The 22593-nt window shown below is 49.1% G+C and overlaps 1 protein-coding gene across 1 annotated transcript in view; it reads right to left on the reverse strand.

Annotated features, from left to right (window-relative positions):
• SMURF2 (SMAD specific E3 ubiquitin protein ligase 2) overlaps positions 1-22593 on the reverse strand; it is a 1271870-nt gene that overhangs the window by 1027394 nt on the left and 221883 nt on the right. Inside the window, exon 6 of the mRNA XM_069655016.1 lies at positions 7542-7626. Within this exon, the coding sequence (XP_069511117.1) occupies positions 7542-7626 (85 nt within the window). The remainder of the gene's footprint in view (positions 1-7541; positions 7627-22593) is intronic.

Genomic DNA, 22593 nt, shown 5'->3' on the forward strand with positions numbered 1-22593 from the left:
TAGAATTTCCCCTTCTTGGGTTTGAATGGCCCGTACTTGACCCCTACTCTGTTCTCATCGTTCTAGCCAGGCCAGGGTCTTGCCGGCCTTGTCCCCCCTTTCATATATCTGGCATCGGGTTTGCCATTGGGCAGTTCGGGCGTTGTCTTGGGCCCGGTCCTTTAGGATTGTATGAGGAGTCGTTAGGGCATCCTGTGCCTCTTGGGTTCCCTCTTTCAACAGTTGCTCCTCTTGCCAGGTTAATTGGGTCTCTGCTTCTAGGATTGCCTCGTTGTGCTGTTTTCTGTGTGCAGATACCAGGGAAATTGCCTCCCCTCACAGGACTGCTTTGTATGCTTCCCACCGCACGGTTGGGCAGGCGACCCCTTCTAAATTTAGGTTGAAGTATTCTGACGTTCTATCCGCGAGTCCTTTCATTATTTCCGGTATTCCCAGATAGTAGGCGCTTAGATGCTAGGTGGGGTCCTGCTTCTGTTTCCCTTTGAGTTTGATCAGTAGGGGGGAGTGATCCGAGATCCCTCTGGCCAGGAATTCTGCGGCTGTTAGCCGATGGGTCATGTTCCTTGGGGTGAAGATGTAGTCCAGTCTGGAGAGGGTTCTATGCGCGTTGGAGTAGAACGAGTAGCCCTTCGCTGATGTGTGGATTGTCCTCCAAGTGTCCGATAGTCCCATTGCGTCCGCAAAGGTGGACAACTTGGTCGGGGTGTCTGCGGTCCTGTTGCCGCTGTGCGTTCTGTCCTGCCCAATGTCCATGACCTCATTTAAGTGTCCGATTGCCTACGCATCCGCCTGTTCCTTCAGCATGATGGGTTGGAGCTCAGTGAGGAGCTCTGCCGTAATGCTGGGGGGTGTGTACACTGCGATGAGGGCCCAGGTCTCTCGACACATTTCTCCAAGCTCTACCACAAATCTGCCCCAAGGGTCTGATACCACTTTATTGGTCTTAAATGGGACCCACTTGTGTAGGAGGATCATGACCCCTCTGGAGCCTCTGGAGAACCCTGCCATGTATGTGTGTGGGTAGTTGGATTTCCTGAAGAAGCCGCTGGTAGTACCTATGAGGTGGGTTTCAGTGATGAATGCAACATCCGGGGAATGCCTGTTGAGATATTGAAGCACCAATTTCCGTTTTATGCTTGTCCCCAAACCGTTCACATTCCAGGTCAGTAGGGAGATCTGTCTTGTTTTGGCTACGTCTGCGTGTGTCCTCCTGTGTAATGGTGCTGAAGGATGGGATGCAACTTCAATGTCTCTGTCACTTGCGGTGTGTTGTTCTGCTCCGGGCTCTCTCGCTGTGTTTTCATTATGGTGTGTTTCGTGTACAAACCTTGAAACGTTGAACAATGAACTTGAGGTCGGCTCAGTTCGAGTATGAGTGGACATGCTTGGGTCCCTAGGAGTGGTATATTGATTTCTTTTACTTCTGTAGCGAGGATATTTCCAGTGTGGCATGTCGCAGATCAGTGGTGTGTTTATTGTCCGTGTGCCGTTTCCTTTAGTAACTAGAACTCCTAAACTCCGCCCACCCTGCACTCCCCCCCCCCCCCAACTTGAAGTACCTGTCGCCCAAACCAACCGAACCATAAACTAAATACTGTGGGTGGGCAGGAGGACCAAGTGTCCCAACTCATGCAGTCCGGGGGAGGAGGAGGAGGCGCGCTTCTTTAGGTTCCTCTCCTCCCGGGCCGCCCGGCTTCACTTTACTCCTCGATTCCTGTGGGTTTTGTTTTATTTGGCTGGGTTCTCAAGTGGGCCTGCTTTCAGCCAGTGTCCCATGCATCTCATCCATTCCCCTTGGTGGCGTCGACTGCTGGGGAGGGGGGTGCGTGGGGGTATTGGGGGGTTATGTCTGTTGCTTCCTCTGGGTGTGTCTTTTCTTGGGCTGGCGGGGTGTGGGCCAGAGAGAACCTGTGTTTCGAGCCAGTCCCAGGTTTCCCGGGGGTGGTGGAACACCTGGAGCACCCCTTTGTGATAAACTTTGAAGGTTGCCGGGAAGAATAGTGCATATTTAATATTCAGGGACGTTCGCTTCTTCTTAACGGAGTCATACGATTGCCGTGACTTCTGGACTTCCCTTGTGTAGTCGGGGAAGAAGCCGATCCAGTTGCCATTGTAAGTAATTGGGCCCGTTGCCCTCGCCATCTGGAGGAGTGCGTCTCGGTCTCTATAGCTCATAAGTTTGGCAATCACTGTGCTCGGGGGGGCCCCGGGAAGCGGTCTGCCAGTCGGGACCCTGTGCCCTCTTTCAATAGAAAAGAATTTTGAGAGTTTTTGAGGGGCCATCAGATCTGTTAACCAGTCTTCCAGGAAGAGTTCCATGGAGGGTCCCTCTTCTTTCTCGGGCAGGCTGAGAATGCAGAGGTTGTTGCAGTGGGATCTTCCCTCTCTGTCCTCAGCTCTGTGTTCCAGGAGGGCGATTTTCTTTTCCACTTGTTCCAATCAGTCCCTGAGGTTCTTAACCATGTCCTCCGATTCAGATATTCTTTGTTCTGCGTCTCCTACCCTGGAGGTTAGGTTCCTCAGATCCTGTCTCAGGAATGACACCTGAGGGCAGGCCATCAATTTTTGCCTCCACCGAGGTCCGGGATTTGTTTATCGCTGCCATAATGTCCGTGAGTGACAACGCCAGGTCCGTGTCGCCACCCCCGTCTCCTTCCACCCCCTCGTTCCGGGAAGCCTTGCTGGTGTGCAAGTTGTGTATTTATCCATCTTGTTCTGCGTTGCCCCTCTGCGGGGTAGATCTTTCCCCATGGTTGGCACCTTTGTTGTTTCCCTCACCAGGTCGTCCCCAAAGGTTGTGAGTCGTTATTTCTCTGATCTTCTCTAATGTGTGGTCTCCTTCCTTCTCTCGCGTCTGGGAGGTTTCCTGCGTGGGGTATGCGCCTTTGTCGCAGGTTTAGTATATTGGTATATCTGCCGATGGTTTGTTAGCAAAGCTGTGGGGTTTTTAATGCCCTGGCTCCCTGGTTAGGAGTGATTCCGGGGCGGGTTCCTTTATTTGACCCCAGGTCTGCGTACTATGCATCGCAGGGTCTATGTCTATCTAACCGGGATGCCTCCCCCGTGGGCCCTGGGATGGCCGCTGTCCCAGTGTGTTGAGGCCACCTTTATTACTGCACGTGGGTGTGCCAGGTACCCAGGCTTGTTCCACAAAATGTTTTCCCCCCACTATCAAATGGCGGGGCCTCTCTTCACCCAGTCGCGTGCTGGAGTTCCAGCAGTTTTTATGGCGGCCCAGTTTTTGGGTGCTCAAATATGCGGGCTTATGGCACCCACGTGGTGATGATTGCTGGGTGGGGGTCCCCAACCGCCAGTGGGGAGTGGGCCTTGGGCTTTTGTGGGACTGAATCCCCCCGCCGCTTCTCGCGGGGGGAACGGAGAAAGCCCCCTGCAGTTGTAGCCGATGACGGAATTGGGGGGGGTGGAAAAAGAGAGAGGTCCCTCAGTGCCCCGGTCCCCTTCTTGTCGCCTCCGGGCACGGGAGTATCTGTGGGGCCCAGCCGCTCGTACAGCACACGCGGCGGGCGTCGGGGATGGGAGGGGCCCTCTCGCAGTAGTTGTGTGTTGGTGGTGGTGGTCGCTGGGGCGGGGGAGGAGGGGAGGAGACGGGGGCCGCTCTGCCCTCCTGGCTCCGAGTGCCGACGTTATGTGAGTCGCGGGTGTGGGCACCCCTCGACCCGAGCGCCACGCCACTCGCTCACAGCGCATAAGGCGGGCGCCGGGGCGGGGGGCCCTTTTATGCTGGTCTTGTGCTGGTGTGTTGCGGCCGTCCGCTCGTAGCAGCAGTCCACAGGTTCCACGGCTACTGGGGCCCGGGGGCCATTTTCTTCCGTCGGGTTTCACGGTCGGCCTCACTTGATTCTGTCAAGGGTGCACGGGCCCCAAATGCTCTGTTTTTCATCGGGTTTTCATGAGTGTGGGCGCGGATGCGATCCCCTACCTGATTTTCCTTTTTTGGGTTATGTCCACATCAGGGTTCTGCCAGGATTTTGCAGGATTTGTGCGGCCCAGGCGGAGCGACGGAGAGCTAGACCGGCATCCGGTGCCCCCTGGTGGTCTCCAACACACCCAAAATTGACTTTCCCAAACCACACTCAAAATTTGACTTTCCCAAACCACACCCAAAATTGACTTTCCCAAACCACACCCAAAAATGGACTTTCCCAAACCACACCCAAAATTGACTTTCCCAAAAACACACCCAGATATTGAAATTCAAGGCAATAGCTAAGGCACCAATTGATAAAAGAAATGAGGTGGGATCATAGGTGAGTGCTCAGACGAGAGCATGAAGGGAAGACCAGTTAGGGAAACTAACCAATAGATGGGGAAACAGGACAGTCGTGGAAGTCCAGGTTCATAGTAGAAAAGAGATGGCAACCCCAGGGAGGGTCAGGCTGTTCTATTAGCATCCCAGAAAGCAGACAGGGAAGCTGACAGGTGCCTTAGAAGTGGGCCTTTGAACAACAGGCCGGCTCCCGCCTCCGGTGCCACTGATAGGTAGATCAGAAGTAGCCAATGGACAGGTGACTAGGGTAGGCAACTTGGGCTGCAAAAAAATCAGGCATCCATCTTAGAAGCGGTTTTAACCCCCTAGGAATGGTAGAACAAAAAGCACACAGGTCGTGCAAATCAGGAGCACACACAGCTACATGCTGGGCAGAAAACACGTGCTTCACACACTCCCTTTCCATAAAGACAGCTGCATTATACACGTGCTAAATACAAGACATTGCACAGACTTGTCATTTTAGTCCCACAAAAATAAGGTTCCTTTTTTTTTTTTATTTGAAAGCAAAATCAGAGGGCCAGTGCCTGAGAAATGATGGACATTGCAAGTTTATTTCTACGGTACATATGTGTTTAACTACCACAAAATAACTTTGTTCGTAAGATCAACAGCCTGTGCCATGTTGAGTGGTTCAGCATACGGAAGTACCCTCACTATACTGTAACCTTTATTGGGTGGGTTTCAGAGAATATAGCAAATTATTGAGAGGATAAAAAGTAAAACCTTAGAAGGTCCACAGAAATGATGTCGATTCAATTCTGTGGATGGATGTTAGGGATAATTCTCAAAAATGTGCTAATTCCCTCCACCTTAGAGACCCCTAGCAACTTTGCTGGATTTTGAGGACTTTTTTTTTTTTTTTTTTTTTTTTTTTTTTAAATTGGAGCGAGTGAGACCCATTTTCCCCACTCATGTATTTTAATGTGATTGTATACACTGTGTTTCTTTTGGTTATGGAGTCTAACCAACTCCATAGGCATCATCTTTTACATTGTGTCACACAGCACCTTCAGTGCAGTGGCAGAGGGAAGTCTTGCAGATTTCCCCAATGGTTTAAATACCTTCTCTGGGATAAACTACTGTTTCCCAGAGCAGAAAAGTGAAATTGACTTTACTTACCATTGTAAATTTCTAGACACCGCACACACTATCTTACAATAGAGTGCTGGAGGGGTTACTTAGTATCCCCAATGTCTAACTCCTTATGTAACATTTTATGTTACCCTTTCCTCACTGAATGGCTGGTGGCAGTGGTTTCGTTTTGAACTACTATGGTTTGCATTTACCGCGACCGTTCGCAGCTCCGGTAAAGCAACCACGGAAGCCATCTTTTTCAAAATGGAGCAAAGCCATCTTTGACAAAATGGTCCCCGGTCTTTCTTTTGCCAGTTCTTTGTGGAAAGGACCTTCTAGAGATTTTCTCTGCGCGCCAAACCAGGTTTGGACCCTTTGTTCATTTTGCCTTTTGCGGGGTTTCTAAGTGAAACCCGTCTCTGGCTCCAGAGTGTCTGGGGTAGGCAAGAAGTGAGGGAGGTGCCCGGAACTCCCTGCGATTAGTCTCCTAGGAGACTCAAATGCACTCTGTGGTGACTGGCTGGCTGATGTCCGGCAAGGACAGCCACCATGCTGGGTTAGTGACATCTAAGCTGGAATGAATGGGAGGGAACTGAATAAAAGGCGAGTCTTTTGGCTTGGATTGCAGAGTCAACCACTGGACGAAGGAACCGAAGAAGAGCTTGAAGAGGCCGCCTGCTGCAACTCCTGAACCGTTGGTTTGCCTGGTGAAGCCCTGCTGCAGTGCCGAAACGCCAAGTTCGCATCGACAGAGAAGCCCCTGCAAGGACGACTTCTCCCTTTGAGTTGGTGGGACCAATCGACTCCAAAGTAAGCCACCTGGACATCCATCTCAGACCTGGTTGAATTTCCACAGAGTTGCTGCAGGAAACCGAATAGCCTGGGAGAGGAACACCAGATTATGTGCGTTGCTTTTAAGCTGGTCTAAAGCTTTTGGAAGATCCTCCGGACTCCCACGAAGCAGAACTGATCAAAGCCCCCTCAGCAGAGTGTGGCACCCCAAAAGCAAGGAAAAGCCACCTTGACAGCCAGGAACGGCGTTGTTGCTATTTGCGGTAGCCACGAGAAGCTGAAACGCGAAACTGCCACTAAAAATGAACTTTGCTGGTTGCCAGTTTTGACTGTCCCTGTTCAGTGCAGGAGTCCCCCGACGTCCTCCCTCTTGTCCCAACGACTGAGGGCCAGGAACAGTGAGATCTGCAGAGCTGCACAGGAACAGAAGTCATCAGCTGAATCTTTCTTCTTTACCAACGTACTGTAAAACAAGTTTAAGTGAACTTACCTCTTACTGTAGAACTGCTTGTAACTTCCACAACTCACAAGTCTAATCAGCTTGTGGCCCTACATTTGATTCTTCTTTTTTATCAAAGACTCCTAAGAACTTGTGCAAAGACTTTTCCATTTACTTACCTAAAGTGCTGCATCCTATACAAAGACTTTTGCCCATCGACTTTGGCTTAGCCTATTGAATTGTATGACTCTTAAGAGGACCTGAAAGTATTTGCCCTGCATAAGAATATTGGTGATCTCTTGTGTTCTAATAACCTTTGCCTTTTACCAACTTTTAAGAGTGTTCTGAATGCCAACAGTAAGATATTAATGTCCCCAGCACCCTTGTTATTGAAGTTACCTGTGGGCGTAGGTAGTGTCTGTGGGCCATCCCAAAAGGGTCTTGTCTGATTCAGAAACTCAAGAGTGTACAATATTGAAGTGTATTTGTGTATTACTATTATATTGCTCCCTTCTAAAGAAGGCTTTATAACTGACTGATAAATTAATAATTGTTTATGCAAGAAACCTTGAGTGTAAGAGTTTTTTTTTTTAATACCTGTAACTGTGAATCCTTGTGTAACTCCACTACTGCTCACATTTTCCCTCTTGAGATAAGCCTGGCTACTCAACATACTACCAAAACTGTAGTACAAGCTTATACCAAAGGTTGGGTTGCTTATACTTTTAGTTATATTTGTTTGTAGCATTCCCAGAGGCTACTGCATTCAAACTTTGCCTAAGAATGGAATGTTGGAATCAGTTGAACAATGTCAAACAAACAGTTTGATTATAATAGTTAGCAACTCTGTCCAAGCACATTACATTGCTACAATAACAAGTTAATCTAGTCGGACAGATGGTTGAATTTCTAATCCATACAGGTCTCACAGTGACATTATCTTACCCATCTGGCAAGTCATTATCAAAGAGACGACTGCAGTCCACAACTTGTCCTCCGGTGCCTATTCGATCTCTGGACTGAAGACTTACTATAAAAGATTAAATACATTTTCAAAAAACAGTGAATTTTGAAGCAATCTCAATAAAGTCCAGTTTTGATGGCAATGATACTCCATAACTTGAGATCTACGAGCTTATACTGTGTTCCTTCAACGTGAAAATTAATACAAGTAGGAGCAGTAACTGTTGTAGTAGTTTATGCCCCCTTCCTACCAATACACACATATATATATATATATATATATATATAATACATTGCACACCGTAATCGTATTTCTGATGCTTGTATCTGCTTAGATTCACATGCTGTACATAGGCCGACATCTAGTGGAAGCTGCAGAGTATTACAGTTTGTTTTTCGAAACTCGAAAATGGGCGTCGACACAGGGCGTGCCAGTAATACTTTCCCTAGTGTGACGTCCACTGTACCCTTTGAACAGTGAACTAAGCATTTCTTGCAAAGCACAGAAAATCAACAGAAACCTATGTGCAGATACAGTGTGGCAATTTTTTGCAGGCATACAGACACACACACACACACACACACACACACACCTCACCCCCCCCCCCCAATCGCCAGTCTTTTGCCTTTTTCTGGCATGTGAGCCAATAGGCTTCGACTCCATATAGAACACTCAGGGCTCTTTCTTTTGGGCCCTAGCATATGTCTGGCATATATATCACCCTGGCACATTATGATCTGGATAAAAGCAGTTGGCACACTCGTCCAGTGGGTCTTCTTCAGACCAGACCCATGCCAGTGGCAACACTACTACGGCAACACAGGAGTTTCCTTTCATCCACCCACTCCCTTATAGGTGATGTTATCTTGCATTTGTATAGCGTCTACTACCATAGTACAAGGTGTCAAAGTGTTTTCGCCTGTCAGACAGGCAAATCAGGTGTATGATAGAACATTCAGTAGTGGTAAGGAGGAGCAAAGGCATGTAGCTAGTTGAAATGAGGCTGAGGGATATGGATACATTACTCACCGTAATCATATGTTTGATGCTTTTATCTGCTTAGATTCACATGCTATGCATAGGCCGACATCTTGTGGAAGCTGCGGAGTATTACAGTTATTTTTGAAACTCAAAAGGGGACATAGACAGGGCAGGTCCCTCAGATTGTTTTGTTTCTGACATGTGGTTTGCATGAAGTGTAGCGTGAGTACAGGTGTATTAAAGCACACATGTATCAGATAAAGCTCAGATAAAAAATATATGCACCTTATACTCCAAGGGGAGGAAGGGAGGGCGCATGTGAATCTAAGCAGATACAAGCATCAGAAATACGATGATGGCGAGTAATGTAGCCTTTCTGAGGCTTGTGGAATCTGCTAATATCACATGCTATGCATAGATTAGCAAGCAATGTTAGGAGAAGGTGGTGGGGTCTGAGAAGGTCCAGCGGCAAATAGATGTTTTAGGACAGCTTGCCCCGCCTGGGTATCTGCTTTAGAGTGTACGTCAATGCAGTAGTGCTGAGTGAAAGTGTGTGCTGTGCTCCACGTAGCTGCTTTGCAAATAATAGTTCAGCAGGATGTTTGCAATAAAAAACCAAAGTAGCTCCTGTACTGCTTGTGGAGTGAGCTCTTGGTGTGTAAGGCAGTGTTTTGCTTGATAAAGAGTAACAGAGCTGTATGCATCTGACAATCCATCTGGAGATGGCATTTTTGTAAATGCTCTGCCTGGTGCTATGGAGACAAACAGGTGGTCGGTTTTTCTGAGCAGTCTGGTCTCGTTTACATAGTAAAGGACTGCCCTCCTTACATCTAGGGTATTGAGTTTTTTCTCAGCGTAGCTAGTTGGGTTCTGAAAGAAGGCTGGTAGCGCAATGGATTGGTTTATGTGAAATTTGGAAATAAACTTAGGTGAAAACCTAGGGTGTGTTCTCAATAACAATTTGTCCTTGTGGATAACAAACAATGGGTCCTGCACTGACATTGCTTGAAGTTCACTACTCTACCTATGGAAGTTATAGCCACCAGGAAAGCAGTCTTGTATGTGAGGTGTTTAAAACTTGACTTAAACATCGGCTCAAAAGGGGGTCCCATGAGCTTTGCGAGTACTACATTGAGATCCCAGCCTGGCGGTGGGTTTGAAATAGGAGGGTGGAGTCGTTTCACTCCCTCCATAAATGCTTTAATAACAGAAACTTTCCGCCATTATACTTTATTGTGAGAGGTGGTGAATGCAGATAAAGCCGTCAGTTGAACCTTTATAGAGTTAAGACTAACCCGGAGTCTAGCAAGTGGAGCATGTAATGAAGAATGTGGGATGGAGTACATTCTATGGGGTTTATTTGTTTAAACTGGCACCAAATTACAAATCTCCACTTGTCAAAGTAGCAGTGTCTGGTGTTTGGTTTATGTGCTTCCTTAAGGATATCCATGCACCTTTGTGGTAAATTAAGATGTCCAAACTCTATGACCAAAGGAGCCTAGCTGCAAAGTTCATAGAGTGAGGTTGAGGGTGTAATGCTGTTCCCCCATGCTAAGATAGCAAATTGGTGTGGTCCGGGAGCTTGATGTGATCGCATATCGCCAGTTTGCGCAGATGTGGATACTAGGGTTGTCTTGCCCACAGGAGAGCAACTAGGATAAGCGTCATCTGTTATCTGTGAACCTTGTTCACCACCCTGTTGATTAGTGGAGTTGGGGGGGGGGAAAGCGCAAGCAAATTTCCCTGACCAACTCATCCATAGGGCGTTACCCTTGGAGTCTGGTTGGAGAAACCTGGATGCGAAGCCTGGGCATTGCTTGTTTTCGCTTGTAGCTAACAAGTCTAGCGTGGGGTAACCCCACTGCGAGAAAGTTTGATCTACGGCGCTTGTGTCAAGTCGCCACTCGTGATCATCTGGTAGTGAATCTCTGCTTAGCGAGCCCGCTAGTGTGCAGAGTTCCCCTGGAACATGTTGGGAAGTCAGGAACATCCCCTGTTTGAGTACCCATTTTCATACTTTGTGCTAGCTTGGTCAGATTTGGAGAATGTGTGCTCCCCTGCATATGATATAGAACATTGCAGTGGTGCTGTCTGTGAGGATCTGTATCGACTGATTTGTCAGCTGCCCTTCGAAGGCTTGGAGCACTTTGAATACTGCTAGAAGTTCCAGCAGGTCGATTTGGTTCTGTGCTGTGATGTGCATCCACAGACCATGTGCTGTAGATGAAGATGATGTGCCCCCCACTCGGAGAGTGATGAGTCTGTTTTAACTATCGCTTGCACCGCCGGATTGTGGAAGAGTTTTCCCTTTAACAGATTCTCTTTTGTCCATCAGCGAGGGCCTTGTACTAGTGTTGGCAATCGTCCCACTGACCGCTTGCCTGAGACCACTGTTTCGCCAACCACTCCTGCATGGGGCGTATGAGCAATCGTGCGTGTGGGACCAGGTAAATGCAAGATGCCATCATGCTGAGCAAACGCATAGCTTTGCGTACGCTTATCTGGAGACCGGCTTGATCCAGAGGTATTTGCAGCAGTAGGTTTGATGGAAAGACTAGCCCTTCTTCTGTCTTTATGACAGCCCCTAGGAAATGTTTGGTCTTGTTTGGTACAAGGCTTGATTTTTTTCTTGTTTATTGAGAATCCCAATTGGAAACGAAGGTTTATTGTGCTCTGTGTATTTTGCCTACAAATTTGGGGTGACTCTCCTGTGATCAGCCAGTCGTCGAAGTAGGGGTACACTGGGATTGCCTCCCTGCGACGGTGCGCTGCCACCACCACCAGTACCTTGGTGAATACCCTTGGAGCAGATGCTATTCCGAAGGGTAGCACTTTGAATTGGTAGTGCTGTTCTGCTATCTTGAAATGCAAGAATTTTCTGTGCGCTGGGAACAGTTAAATATGAAAATCTTTCATATCCAAGGTTGCCATGTAGTCCCTTGCTTTAGTAGTGGGATTACTTCCTGTAGCATTGTCATGTGGAATTTTTGTGGCTTGACATAGGTGTTTGCAAGGTGCAGATCTAATACTGGATGCATTGTTAGATCTTTTACTGGCACAAGGAAGTACGTTGAATAGATTTCCTTGTGTACCTGGTTCTTAAGGACGATTTCGATGGCGTCCTTTAACAGCAGTGCTGTAACCTCTTCCAGAAGGATGTGCAGCTCCTCCTTTGTGGTGGCCCTATGACACAGGGTATGGTTGGAGGGTCGCTGCAGTAACTCTATGCAATAACTGACCTCCACGGTTAGAAAGCACCCACTTGTCCGAGGTGATTCCCTCCCATGCATGGGTGAAGTGTGTTTTACGTCCTCCTACTGCAGTGGCATGGGAGGGGTCCTGAAGCGGGAGGTCATTGCTTTTGAAGTGTTGCTCCACCTCTGGAAGAGGAGGATCTCCCCCGGGCGCAAGATCTTCGTTGGCACTTTGGAAGCCTTGAAAGGCTTGTCCTTGATTGGAACCCCAGGATGACCCCTGATTTTGGTTGTACCCGGAAACTCTCTGCAAAGTTTGTCCCCTGAAGCGACAAAAAGTGTTTCCGTCTCTTTGGCCTGATGGTTTGTTAGTGAGCTGGCCTAGAGATTTCAGAGTGTCAAACTCTTCCTTAGCATGCTTTAATGCATTCCCTTGCCGATCAGGACATTTGGTTCGATCTGAATATTGAGGAATGTTGCCTGCGTCTCTGCTTTCAAACCTCACTGGTGTAGCCAGGCATGGCACTTTATAAGTACCTTCTGCGATGATTCAACTAATATTATCTGCTGCATCTAAAACATTTATTTTTTAATTTAGACACCGCCTTTCCTTCCGCTGCTGCGAGCGACAGTTGGGATTTTAGAGACTCTGGTGCTGAGGCCATTAATGTTGCAATCTCCTCCCACTTGTGGCAATTATAACTTGGCAGCAAAGTGGTGGTGTTGGCAATTCTTGTTTACTATGCCGCAGAGGTGGCCACTTTTCTTCAGAGTGTAAATCTTCTTGCTTTCTTTATCGGGGGTGAGGGGGATGCTTCTGATGAAGCTAGAGGTGTTCCTGCCCTTTTCCTTGTCGTGGTAACAACCAGCGAGTCTGGCTTTAATTGACTCCTGGTGTAAAGGGGGTCTGTGGGCACTGGGTGGAAGATTTTCTCAATGCGAGGCTTTACTACCCGCGTTTGATTAGGGGTTTCTAGAGAGAGTTGAATTCTTCTCTGTACCGATTGTAGAATGGGTATAAATTGGGTTACAGCCTTTGTGTCACCCAATAGGTCTTCGACAAAATCCTTGTCCAATTGTGTTCCTGAGTTTGAATCTCGAAATGATCTGCTGCTTTTATGAGCAGGTCATTAAATTGTAGTTGGTTATCTACCTGTGAGTCTGCCACCCACAGGTCTTCGTGATCTGGAGAGGGTAAGATGTAAATGTCTCCTTCATAGTAATGATCTACCTCGCCTAGGGTTTCTTGCTCCTCGAGTCTGTCTCAGGATTAGAGAGATCAAATTGGTCTGGGTCTCGCTGAAGGGTGATGAAGGGTTTCTGGCTATGACCTTTTTGCTGGGGGTTGTGAAGTTGTGGTGCCACTAGTTGGTGGTGTGTTGTATGCTTCCTATTGCTTGGGGACTTTTCTAAAGAAAAAAAGAATAGTTCATATAGGACATGCATCTCATCCCCATCAATATCCTCAGCAGTCCACTGTGAGGAACTTGGGATAGTTACAGGAGTGGGAGGTAATTCTGGAGCAGGCTGCCTATTGTGTTTCATAGTAGCAGATATAGTCCCCTCCACCTGGGAAACATTCTCTCTCTTTATGTGATGCACTCTCCCTTTAAGAAGTGTTTCAGGGACAAGTTTATTCACCAGATGAGACATTTTAGAAGTCTGCATGTGTTTTGGCGATTTTGGCATTATTGAAGATTGTTGAATTTTGGCGGACTGGAGAGCCGGAGCAGCGTCTTTCGATGCTCTGTCTTCAGCTGCTACATTGGACACAGCGTCCGAGTCGGATTTATCTTGTGACTTTTGGGGCCTGTCATGAGGCGAGAGTGATCTCAAATGCCCAGAGGACAGGGAGCTAGTGGACCTACCCCGCAACGCCGTGTGCAGCCGGGTCGACGGTGTTACCATCGAATTCTGGCCTTGACTTGTGTGGGACGATTTGTGGATGCTAATGCAGCCGGGTGTCGTCCCTGTAACACTGCCTCCGGCCGCTCTGATGGGGTCAGGGGCTAGCACGTGGGAATCCGGAGGTTGCCCTAGTCCCTTCGTCATCTGAAAAGACGGTGATGCTGCCGCTACTGGAAGCACTCTCCACATGCATCCATGGCAGCCTCGGCCTGCATGGCGTGGTTGGCCCAACCTTTTGTTTTTCGGTCCTTTAGGGTCTTGGATTTAAAAAAGCTGACAAGCTTTACAGTGGCCCTCGTCGTGATCCCTCGAAGACGGAGGTTGCACACCCGGTGGTTGTTCTTGCAGGGAAATTTTTTGTGGCAACTGGGACAAAACTTTAAATGTGTACAAAGGTGTTTATAAAGGGGAACAAGGAAAATATGCATTATCTTAGTAGCCTAAGATATGCCCACAGTCCACTCTCCCTACTGTCTGGGCCGAGGCCCGGAGCGGCCTTCCAAGGCCTTGGGAGTGTCGAGGAAAGTTCTGCGTTCGATGACGGTTGTCCTTGAAACCGTTGTCGAAGATGATCGTCGAAGAACAGCAATATAACGGACAGGAAGAATAACTAGCTCTAATTACGTTGTTAATCAATGGCTTTAGCCGAAAAGGAACTCTGCATTTTAGCGTACGACAATGATGGGAGAAAAAAACAATCTGAGGGACCTCGACGCATAAAGGACCAGGAGTACAGTGGATGTCACACTAGCGATAATATTACTAGCACGCCCTGTCTATGTCCCTTTGAGTTTCGAAAACAACAACTGCAATACTCTGCAGCTTCCACTTGATGTCGGACTATGCATAGCATGTGATCTAAGCAGATTCCACAAGCCTCAGAAATAAGGATATATAAGGTGCTCATGAAAGCATAAAAAGGAAAAGTTGGAAGCACTAGGTGTACAATTGGACTGAATTTATTGTGGGACTCCGCTGTATTCTCATTGGCACAGCGCCAAAAGGAGAGAGAGCTGGAGGAGAGGTGTTTGCTGTGCCAGGGGGGTATGACTGAATTTACTCACTGCATGGTGAGCTGGGACAGGTTATGTTATGTTGATTTATACCACACACCACTACCACCCACCTCTCCAGTTGCGCACATGGCTCTGCAAGAGGGGGGGATGCAGAAGATCGGTTCAAAACCTAGAGGAACTGGCCTCTGTGAGCGTTGTTTTGCATGTGGGAATTGGTTCGGGAGGACCTGTGTGTTGTAACCATAAGGGTGAGATTCAGTGCATCAGATGTGTGCTGCTTATGTGTGTGTCATGTGATGTGGGTGTGGGTGTGGGTTGTGTCCACTGGTTAGTTGTATCCATAAGGGCCCCAGAGTTATGGGTCGCTGGTGGTGTATGACTGTCTAATGTGTCGTTATGTGATTTTGTAGTAGAGAGTTTTATGGAATACGTGTCGGTGGGAGGGTGGTCCCTCTAGGTGTGCTTACATAATCTCAGAGAGGTGGTGGGGTGTGAACATTAAATTGATTCTTGGGGTGTTTGTCTCGTGTCGAGGAGTTGGTTATATTGGAGGATCAGGAAGGGTTAGTAGGTTGGTTGGATGGTTGTTTGGTTTGGTGGAGACGCTGGTGTGACTCTTTGGTTGCTACTTAATGGCAATTTGCCAGCGTTCTTGGCTGCGGGTGGTTGGCCCATTTCTCCTCCTTTCTAGGTCTTGCTGACTTCCCTGGCGGTTAGGGTCGCAATTGGGTGTTTGAAACCTGGTTGTTACTTGGTGTTTTATCCAGGTTAGTTCTGGCCATTGGATGCAAACCTGATGTTTGGTTGGTTCCTAAAGGGTGTGTGATGCTGGAAATGCATAGGAGGGACAGGGCCTCTGTATCCTTGTCCTTTACTGCTTTTATCGTGTTCTGTCGTGTTTTCCGTGCAGGAGTTCGTGTGGGACTCCTGGCGGTGCACCTCTCTCTCTTGGTTTGGTGAACAGACCCATGGGATACCCTTATGGCACCCATGAGTAGGGGTGCAACCCTGTGCCCCTAGTGTATGTTTTGGGCACCTGTGGGTGGCCCACAGAGCAGGGTACGGGCTGGTGGCAGCTCCGTGCTGAAATGACTGGTGCCGAGTGTCCTCCATTTTGGGATGCCCAGGCCCTGTCCCAATACACTACTTGTGAGTGTCTGGAGAGAAGTGAATGGCCTGAATGCACTGTGTGCCTGATTGGTTGCCTGCCTGCATGAATGTCCTTCGTAGTTATTGGATGCTTCAGTGTGACCCAGCGGAATGAATGGGAGATCAACAGTATATCTGGGAGCCTCTCACTGTTAGGAAGTGTTCAGAAGTGTTCAGAGCTGAAGTCCAAACTACGAAGAGTAACTGGAGTGAAACTGACGCTTGACCTTGAAGCCCCGCTGGAAGATAAGAATTAGTGTTGCTCTCCTTCACAATCTGAAAGCTGCTGTGCCTCCAAGGACTGACCCAGAGAGGACCTGGTAGGGCACCCTCTTCCTGAGCTACGAGGGACCATCGTGCACCAGCTGATCTTTGCCAAAGCTCCCTGGTAGACAGACCTTCGACAGGCTGTCAACCTGAGATGGGGACCGCCGCGGAATCACAAGGAGAAGCGCCTGGACTGCTGTCCGCCACTGTCGACGACCGCCGTCGCTGACTGGAGCCGCCGTGCTCCAGTTTGCCTAAGAACTTCATTGATCCAAGGACGCTCTCGTCCGCATTGTCGCCGCTGCATCCTGCTGTAGAAGGCCTGACCGTCGACGCGCCGAGGAGCATCCGCCAGTGGGTTTCCCACCACCCAAAGACCACAGAGACGCCGACGACTCTACGCCCTTGCTGGGCCACAGTTCTTCAAACTCTTTGCGGTCCAGAACTATCGACACCGAGGTGCCCCGCACGCCTCTTCCTTGCAGGACGTTTACGCTTCCCTGTCAACGAGCACCGCTGGGAACGACGCAGCCACTTAACCGTCGTAGCTCAACCTGTTCTCCGTCGGACGTTCGACGAACCGTGACTCCCGCTTAAAGGGAGGGCACTCAAGAAGGGCCGTTGATTCCCCGACAAGGAACGCCACAATGCCAGGTATTTTGGGGTTGCAGAACTATTGGGAGTCTAGTGTGAACAATATATGGACTGGGCTTGTATCTTTCTTCTACAGGTTGCCCAGGTGGGGGGGGGGGGGGTCTCCACACAGAGCTGTGTAACGGTAGTGACCAGTATAATGCCAATTGTTCAACCATCTTGCTTTCCTTCCTCTCTCTACTGCTGGTTTCCTCTTTATTGATCTGTGTGACATTTTACCGTATAGTTGATGCACTTTAATGAGATCTAATAATCGTTGTGGTACCACTTTAGAACTGTATATGTTAACCATTGTTGATTTTCCAAGCACACAGTGCGTCATCGTGATATTGTATATACCTTTGAATATTAATTATATAAAGACTGTTTTAACCGATACAGTGTGCGGACATTCCTCTGTGGGTGCTTGGGGACTACACTGTACTTAAGAACCAGCCCTGTACTTAAGATCACCTCCTGAGAAGCTAGGCTTTGATTGATCGACCACGTACCAATGATAGAGAATCTTGGCTGGGGTCCTCTGTGCCTCTCCTCTACCATATAGAGAGCGGAAGTACAGACACCCTCTCCGGTCTTTACAGTGTGCGGCAGGGGGTTCTCAATATAGGGGGTAAAGGTGCCATGTCGGCCGGTCTTAGTAATGGGTGGGTGGGTAGGTCCGAGTGTCTAGTTGTTTTCCGAAAGGGTGTGTGGCAGGAGCTCTAAAAATAATGGGGGGGTCAGGGGGGATGCGTGTGCTCGGTCAGGCGGCCTTGGTTATGGGTGGGCAGGTTACGGTTGCAATATTTGAGGGTGGGCCTGTAGTGGTATGTTGGGGATTTAGTGGTTTACCAGAGTTTCCTTTGTTTTTATTGGGTGTGGTGCTGTCCCTTAAATCTGTCGGTTGGTTGCGCTCTATTCTTTCGTAGCACAGTCTAGTTGTTGGTTGCGGGCAGGAGGTACAGTGTTCTGGTCCTCTAAGCTATTGCCGTTGTTATCTGTTACCGTGTCTCTTAGTGTATTTCTTTTGGTCCATGATTTATTGCTGCCGATGTCCTATTATTGTTGTCATGGTCTGTTGATTAGCCAGGTTTTGAGTCGTTTCCTGAAGACTATGTGGCCTTCTGTGGTTCTAATTTCTTTGGGCATGGTGTCCAGAGGTTTGCAATTAGACGTGAACGCTGTTCCTCCCAATTGCCTTTTTTCGCACTGTGTCGTTGCTTGATCTGGGGGGGTCCCTTCTTGGGCGGTAGCAGCTGATCTTGTCTTGTAGGAATTCGGCTACTTGTCTGTGCAAGGCTTTGTGGGCAATGCAGAGAGCTTGGCATTTAATGCAGTTTTTTTACTGGTAATAAGTGTAGGCTTATGGTTTGGAAGGATGAACTCTCCATCCTGCTTCTGGTGCAGGGGCGCGCGTTCGTCCAGTTACTTCACTGGTTTTCAGAATGGCGCTGGCAAAATCCACTTGACTTTCCTGAGCGATGCGCCGTAAGTATGAAAGTTCAAAGTTCAAATGAGGCCCCCTTTATGTTGTCTTTCTAACCTGTGATCTGTCCTTTATTTCAGGTGCAGAATGAAGGCGATGCGTCGAGGGGTTAAACTGCCGAGGTGAGTAGTGATGAGGGCGATCCCTCTAAATGTCCTCATCATTCCCCAGAAATGTCTCTTGTCCTTTCCCCATAGGGGCCGGGGTACGGTACCTGCCAACGGGGCGGCGCCGACCCAAAATGTGGAAGAAAAGCCGGTAAGTATTATGGCTGTTAATCAGGCTTTCCCTTCTGTGTTCCTTCTGCTCACCTTTTGTTTCTTCCTCTCTCCCCTAGGTGCAGAGATGTGGCGTCCGATGCTGACAGCCGCGATGGAGCCGGGAGATGTCTCGAGGACAGGTGAATGAAGCGTGGCGCTGCAGCGAGCAACGCGATGCTTTTAAATATAAGTCTTTCTTCAGGGATGCTGGCGAAAAGATTCCGGATGCAGGTAAGAAGTTTGAAATAGTCCTTGGTTTTCACCTTTCTCTTCTCTTCCTTCCTTCCTTGCAGGTCTTCCAGGTTCGAGGCGGGCGTGGCTGGAGTCCAGGAGCAGGAGCAGACACGGTGAGCGTTAAGCTGCAGGAAGCGGAACAACGCGAAGCATGAGCTGCTGTCTGGGCGTGGCTTAAATAGCCTCCAAAGAAGTCCCAGGTATGTATCCTTCCCCAACTAGGTATGTATCCTTCCCTGGCCACGCCTGAGTGAAAAAATAGTCCCTATGAAAAAATAGTCCCTTTCAGGTCTCAGGGAGGCCTGAAGCGTGCAGCATGGTCTGCATCAGGTAAGTGAACAAAACACCTCCCTTTATGAGCCTGGCGCCTATGGCGCCAGAACTGATGTCCAACATGAGCCTGGCGCCAAAGGCGCCAGGACTGAGTCCAAAGAGCCCCTTTAAGGGGCCGCTGGGCTTTTACCCGAGGGCATGATGCCTGCTTCCGGGGGTGCTGGGCCTGGCCTGGTGCTCCGGGGGTAGGCATCATGACACATTCCTAGGTAGAGGCGTTTTCCTATAATTCTTGTAAGTATAAAGGATATGATTATGAGGGTTCTGTGAGGGAAGGAGAGGCATGGGAGTAGTCCTCAGTAGTCTTGGGAGGAAGAATGTTTTTTTGTGATTGCGTTTACTTGCGGTTTCCAGGGATAGTCCACCGTCCATGAGTATTCCTAGGTTATTTACTACGGTGGAAGTCTCTGGTTGCATTTCCATGCCAGCCGGCCAATCCAGTTGTGGGTTGCCTGCATTGATTTCTGTGGGCGAGAGCATCATTTCTGTTTTTGTCGGGTTCAGTTTGAGGTTGTTCGTTTACATCCAGTTGTAGATGTCTGTGAGGCAGTTGTTGAAGCAGTTATTTTGTTCTTGTGCTCGTCTTCACAATCAGTTGTGTGTCTGCGTAGTTGTAGATGGTTAGTCCGTGGGTTCCAATGATTTTCATCAGTGAGCACATGTAGATGTTGAACAGCAGCAAAGAGGCGGGATCCCTGTGGGACCCTGCAGGAGATATGTTTGGTGTTTGAGATGAACAGTGGTCGGTAGGTTCTTTCGGTTCGGTTTGTGAGCAATGAGTTAAGCCACTTTAGTGCAGATTCCTGTATGCTACATGCCATCAGTCTTTTTTATTAGTGTTACATGTCATTTATTGTCAGGTTGTCTGATATCAATAGGAATGCTGATTCTGTTCCGCTCATTAGTCTGAAGCCAACTTGTGACCAGTCACAAAAACATTTGACTAATAGGGCGTGGGTCAGACATCAAGAGGAGTAGGGCGTTGGCGCAGAGGCCCTTTAAGAAGGGCACTGGGAATATCCGGTATCATGATTCCAGTGCAAGAACATCCTTCAAAAGCAAAGGAAGGATGCTGAAAGCCACTGTACAGGCTCTCACGGCTCTCATCCACAAAGATCCCTTGAGTAGGTGGTTTGGGGACTTGAATTATAATTAGGACAGGCAGGCACATCACATTGCATCAGAAGACCTCAGAATCCTGCCACCAGTCACCTCTGCTCAGCTCCCACATCCTGCCGCTTAACCATGACCCACAGGGCATCCCTTCAGATGGTAGTGAAAACTAGCTGCTGGGAGGCTAGAAGGCAAACTATGGGAGACACCAGGGTGTTTAATAAAGCAGCAGGAAAGTTATCCCTGGTAGAACAACCTTTAAATAGAACAAACCTTCCTGGACTGCTAGTGTTAGTAGGATAAGAATAGATCTATGCAAGGAAATTGAATACGTCCTTCACTGTAGATTACATACTGTGAGAAACCCAATGGTATTATCCCACCTACTCCCCTGGTATCTTCCATTCAGGTGGCCAGGGAAGGGCCATCATTTGGATCCCGACTCTGGGGGTGGACAAGCAAGGGAGGATCACCCGAGTGAAGGGTCACTGGGAATTGGGAGAATACCCAAAGGCGAGATATGGTATCCCCCTTTCCCATTACACACCAACCCACTATCCCTCAGCCCGAATGGGACATTTTCAATCATCACCCATCTACCCCTCCCCGTTTCAAACAAGTACTGGGGGCGAGGAAGAGGTGACCGAGAATAATGAAGATTACCCATAGCCACAACATAGGGATGCAAAGTAAAGCCTACCATCTAGCACCTTTGAATTGTCCCACTAATAGAGGCAGGCAAGGTCAGGCACTTTTCCCTACCTGTGCACACCTGACTCCAAATTAACCCGCACCTACAGCATATGGAAGAAGTTACTTCCCTATAACTGTTGTTCTCCAGCATGGGTCTGGCATGGATTTACATGCTCATGAATATTCCCTGTTGTCAGGCTGGGAATCCTCGGTAAAGAAAAAATCAGTTTCAGTTTTGTTTCTGAACGGTCTTTCTACTATTAACCAATCACTGATCTCTGGGTCATACTGCCCCCAGCCAATGACTGCCCTCTACCTAAGACCATCCTCTGGCAGCCATCTTCAGATTTTGATGGAGGCATGTGCCAGCCCTGCCTTGGTCAGCAACAGCAAGTACTGCAGCACTTGAGGGGCCGTGATCCGTAGGGGGTTGATCTTCTGTGCACGGCACCAGACAGAGAACCTCTTCCACTTATGTCCATAGCACTTAAGAGTCGATGATGCCCTGGCCTTTGCAAGAACTTCCTTGCAGTCCGCCGGGATGTCGTAGCCTTCGAACTCTAGTGCTGCAGGAGCCAGGCCTGCAGGTTCAGCGATCCCGGGTCATGATGTAGGATGATGCCGCCTTCCCTGGCGAGAAGATCCGCGTCCGTCAGCAGTTTGACTGGGGGGGACGCTGACATGTCCAGAAGGTTCGGGAACCATATCTGCCTCGGCCACGCTGGTGCGACAAGGATCATCCTGCACCAGGACCGTCTGAGTTGACTGATGAGTCGCAGTAGCAACGGCAACAGTGGGAACACATACAGGAACAGGCCGTCCCAGGGGAAAGAGAATGCATCGCCCAGGCTCCCCGGCTGGGGAAACCTGCTGGCGAACCTCCGGCACTTGGTGTTCGTCGCCGTCGCGAACAGATCGATCTGGGGATTGCCCCACCGTCAGAATAGGAGATCCACTTGATCCTGCCGAAGTTCCCACTCATGGCTAGAGCGCAGCTCTCTTCTGAGTGAGTGAGCATCAGTGTTCTTCACTCCTGCCAGATGAAAAGGTACCAGGAATATCCCCTGGGCAACGGCCCAGTGCCACAGATCATGCGCTTCCTTGGATAGGGCTGAGGATCTGGTACCCACCTGCTTCCGGGTGTAGAACATCGTGGTGGTGTTGTCGGTGAAGACCCGTACTACTTTGCCCTTGAGGGACAGAAGGAAAGACCAGAGAGCCCAGAACACGGCCCAGAGCTCCAGGACGTTGATGTGCAGGGACCTCTCCTCCGGGATACAAAGGCTTCTTGCGTGGAGATCTCCGTTGTGCGCTCCGCATCCCTCCAGGGAGGTGTCCATCGGCACAGTTTTCTGGTGCGCTGGGGTCTGGAAGTCCATGCCCGCCACGAGATGCACGCGGGTGCCCCACCACCGGATCGCTTGATGGAAATTCATGTTGAATGGGATCTAGTCTTTGAAGCTTCCTGCCACCTGCATCCAACGGGTGTCGAGGAACTCTTGCAGTGGGCGCATCCGCAACCTGCACTGATGCACGAGGTAGATGCACGATGACATCAAGCCGAGCAAGGACTTGATGGACCTCACCCTGGCCACTTCCATGGTCAACAGCCATTGTACCTTGCCCATGATGGCTCTCGTCCTTTCCTCCAACGGTGAGGCCAACCGCGCCACTGTGTCGAGTCTTGCTCCCAGGAACAGTCGTCCTGCGACAGTACTAAGTGACACTTCGCAAAGTTGATTGAGAATCCCAGTTCCGTGAGCAGG

This window comes from Ambystoma mexicanum, chromosome 3q (assembly GCF_040938575.1).
Source record: "Ambystoma mexicanum isolate Mex_15411 chromosome 3q, UKY_AmexF1_1, whole genome shotgun sequence".
NCBI lineage: Eukaryota > Metazoa > Chordata > Amphibia > Caudata > Ambystomatidae > Ambystoma > Ambystoma mexicanum.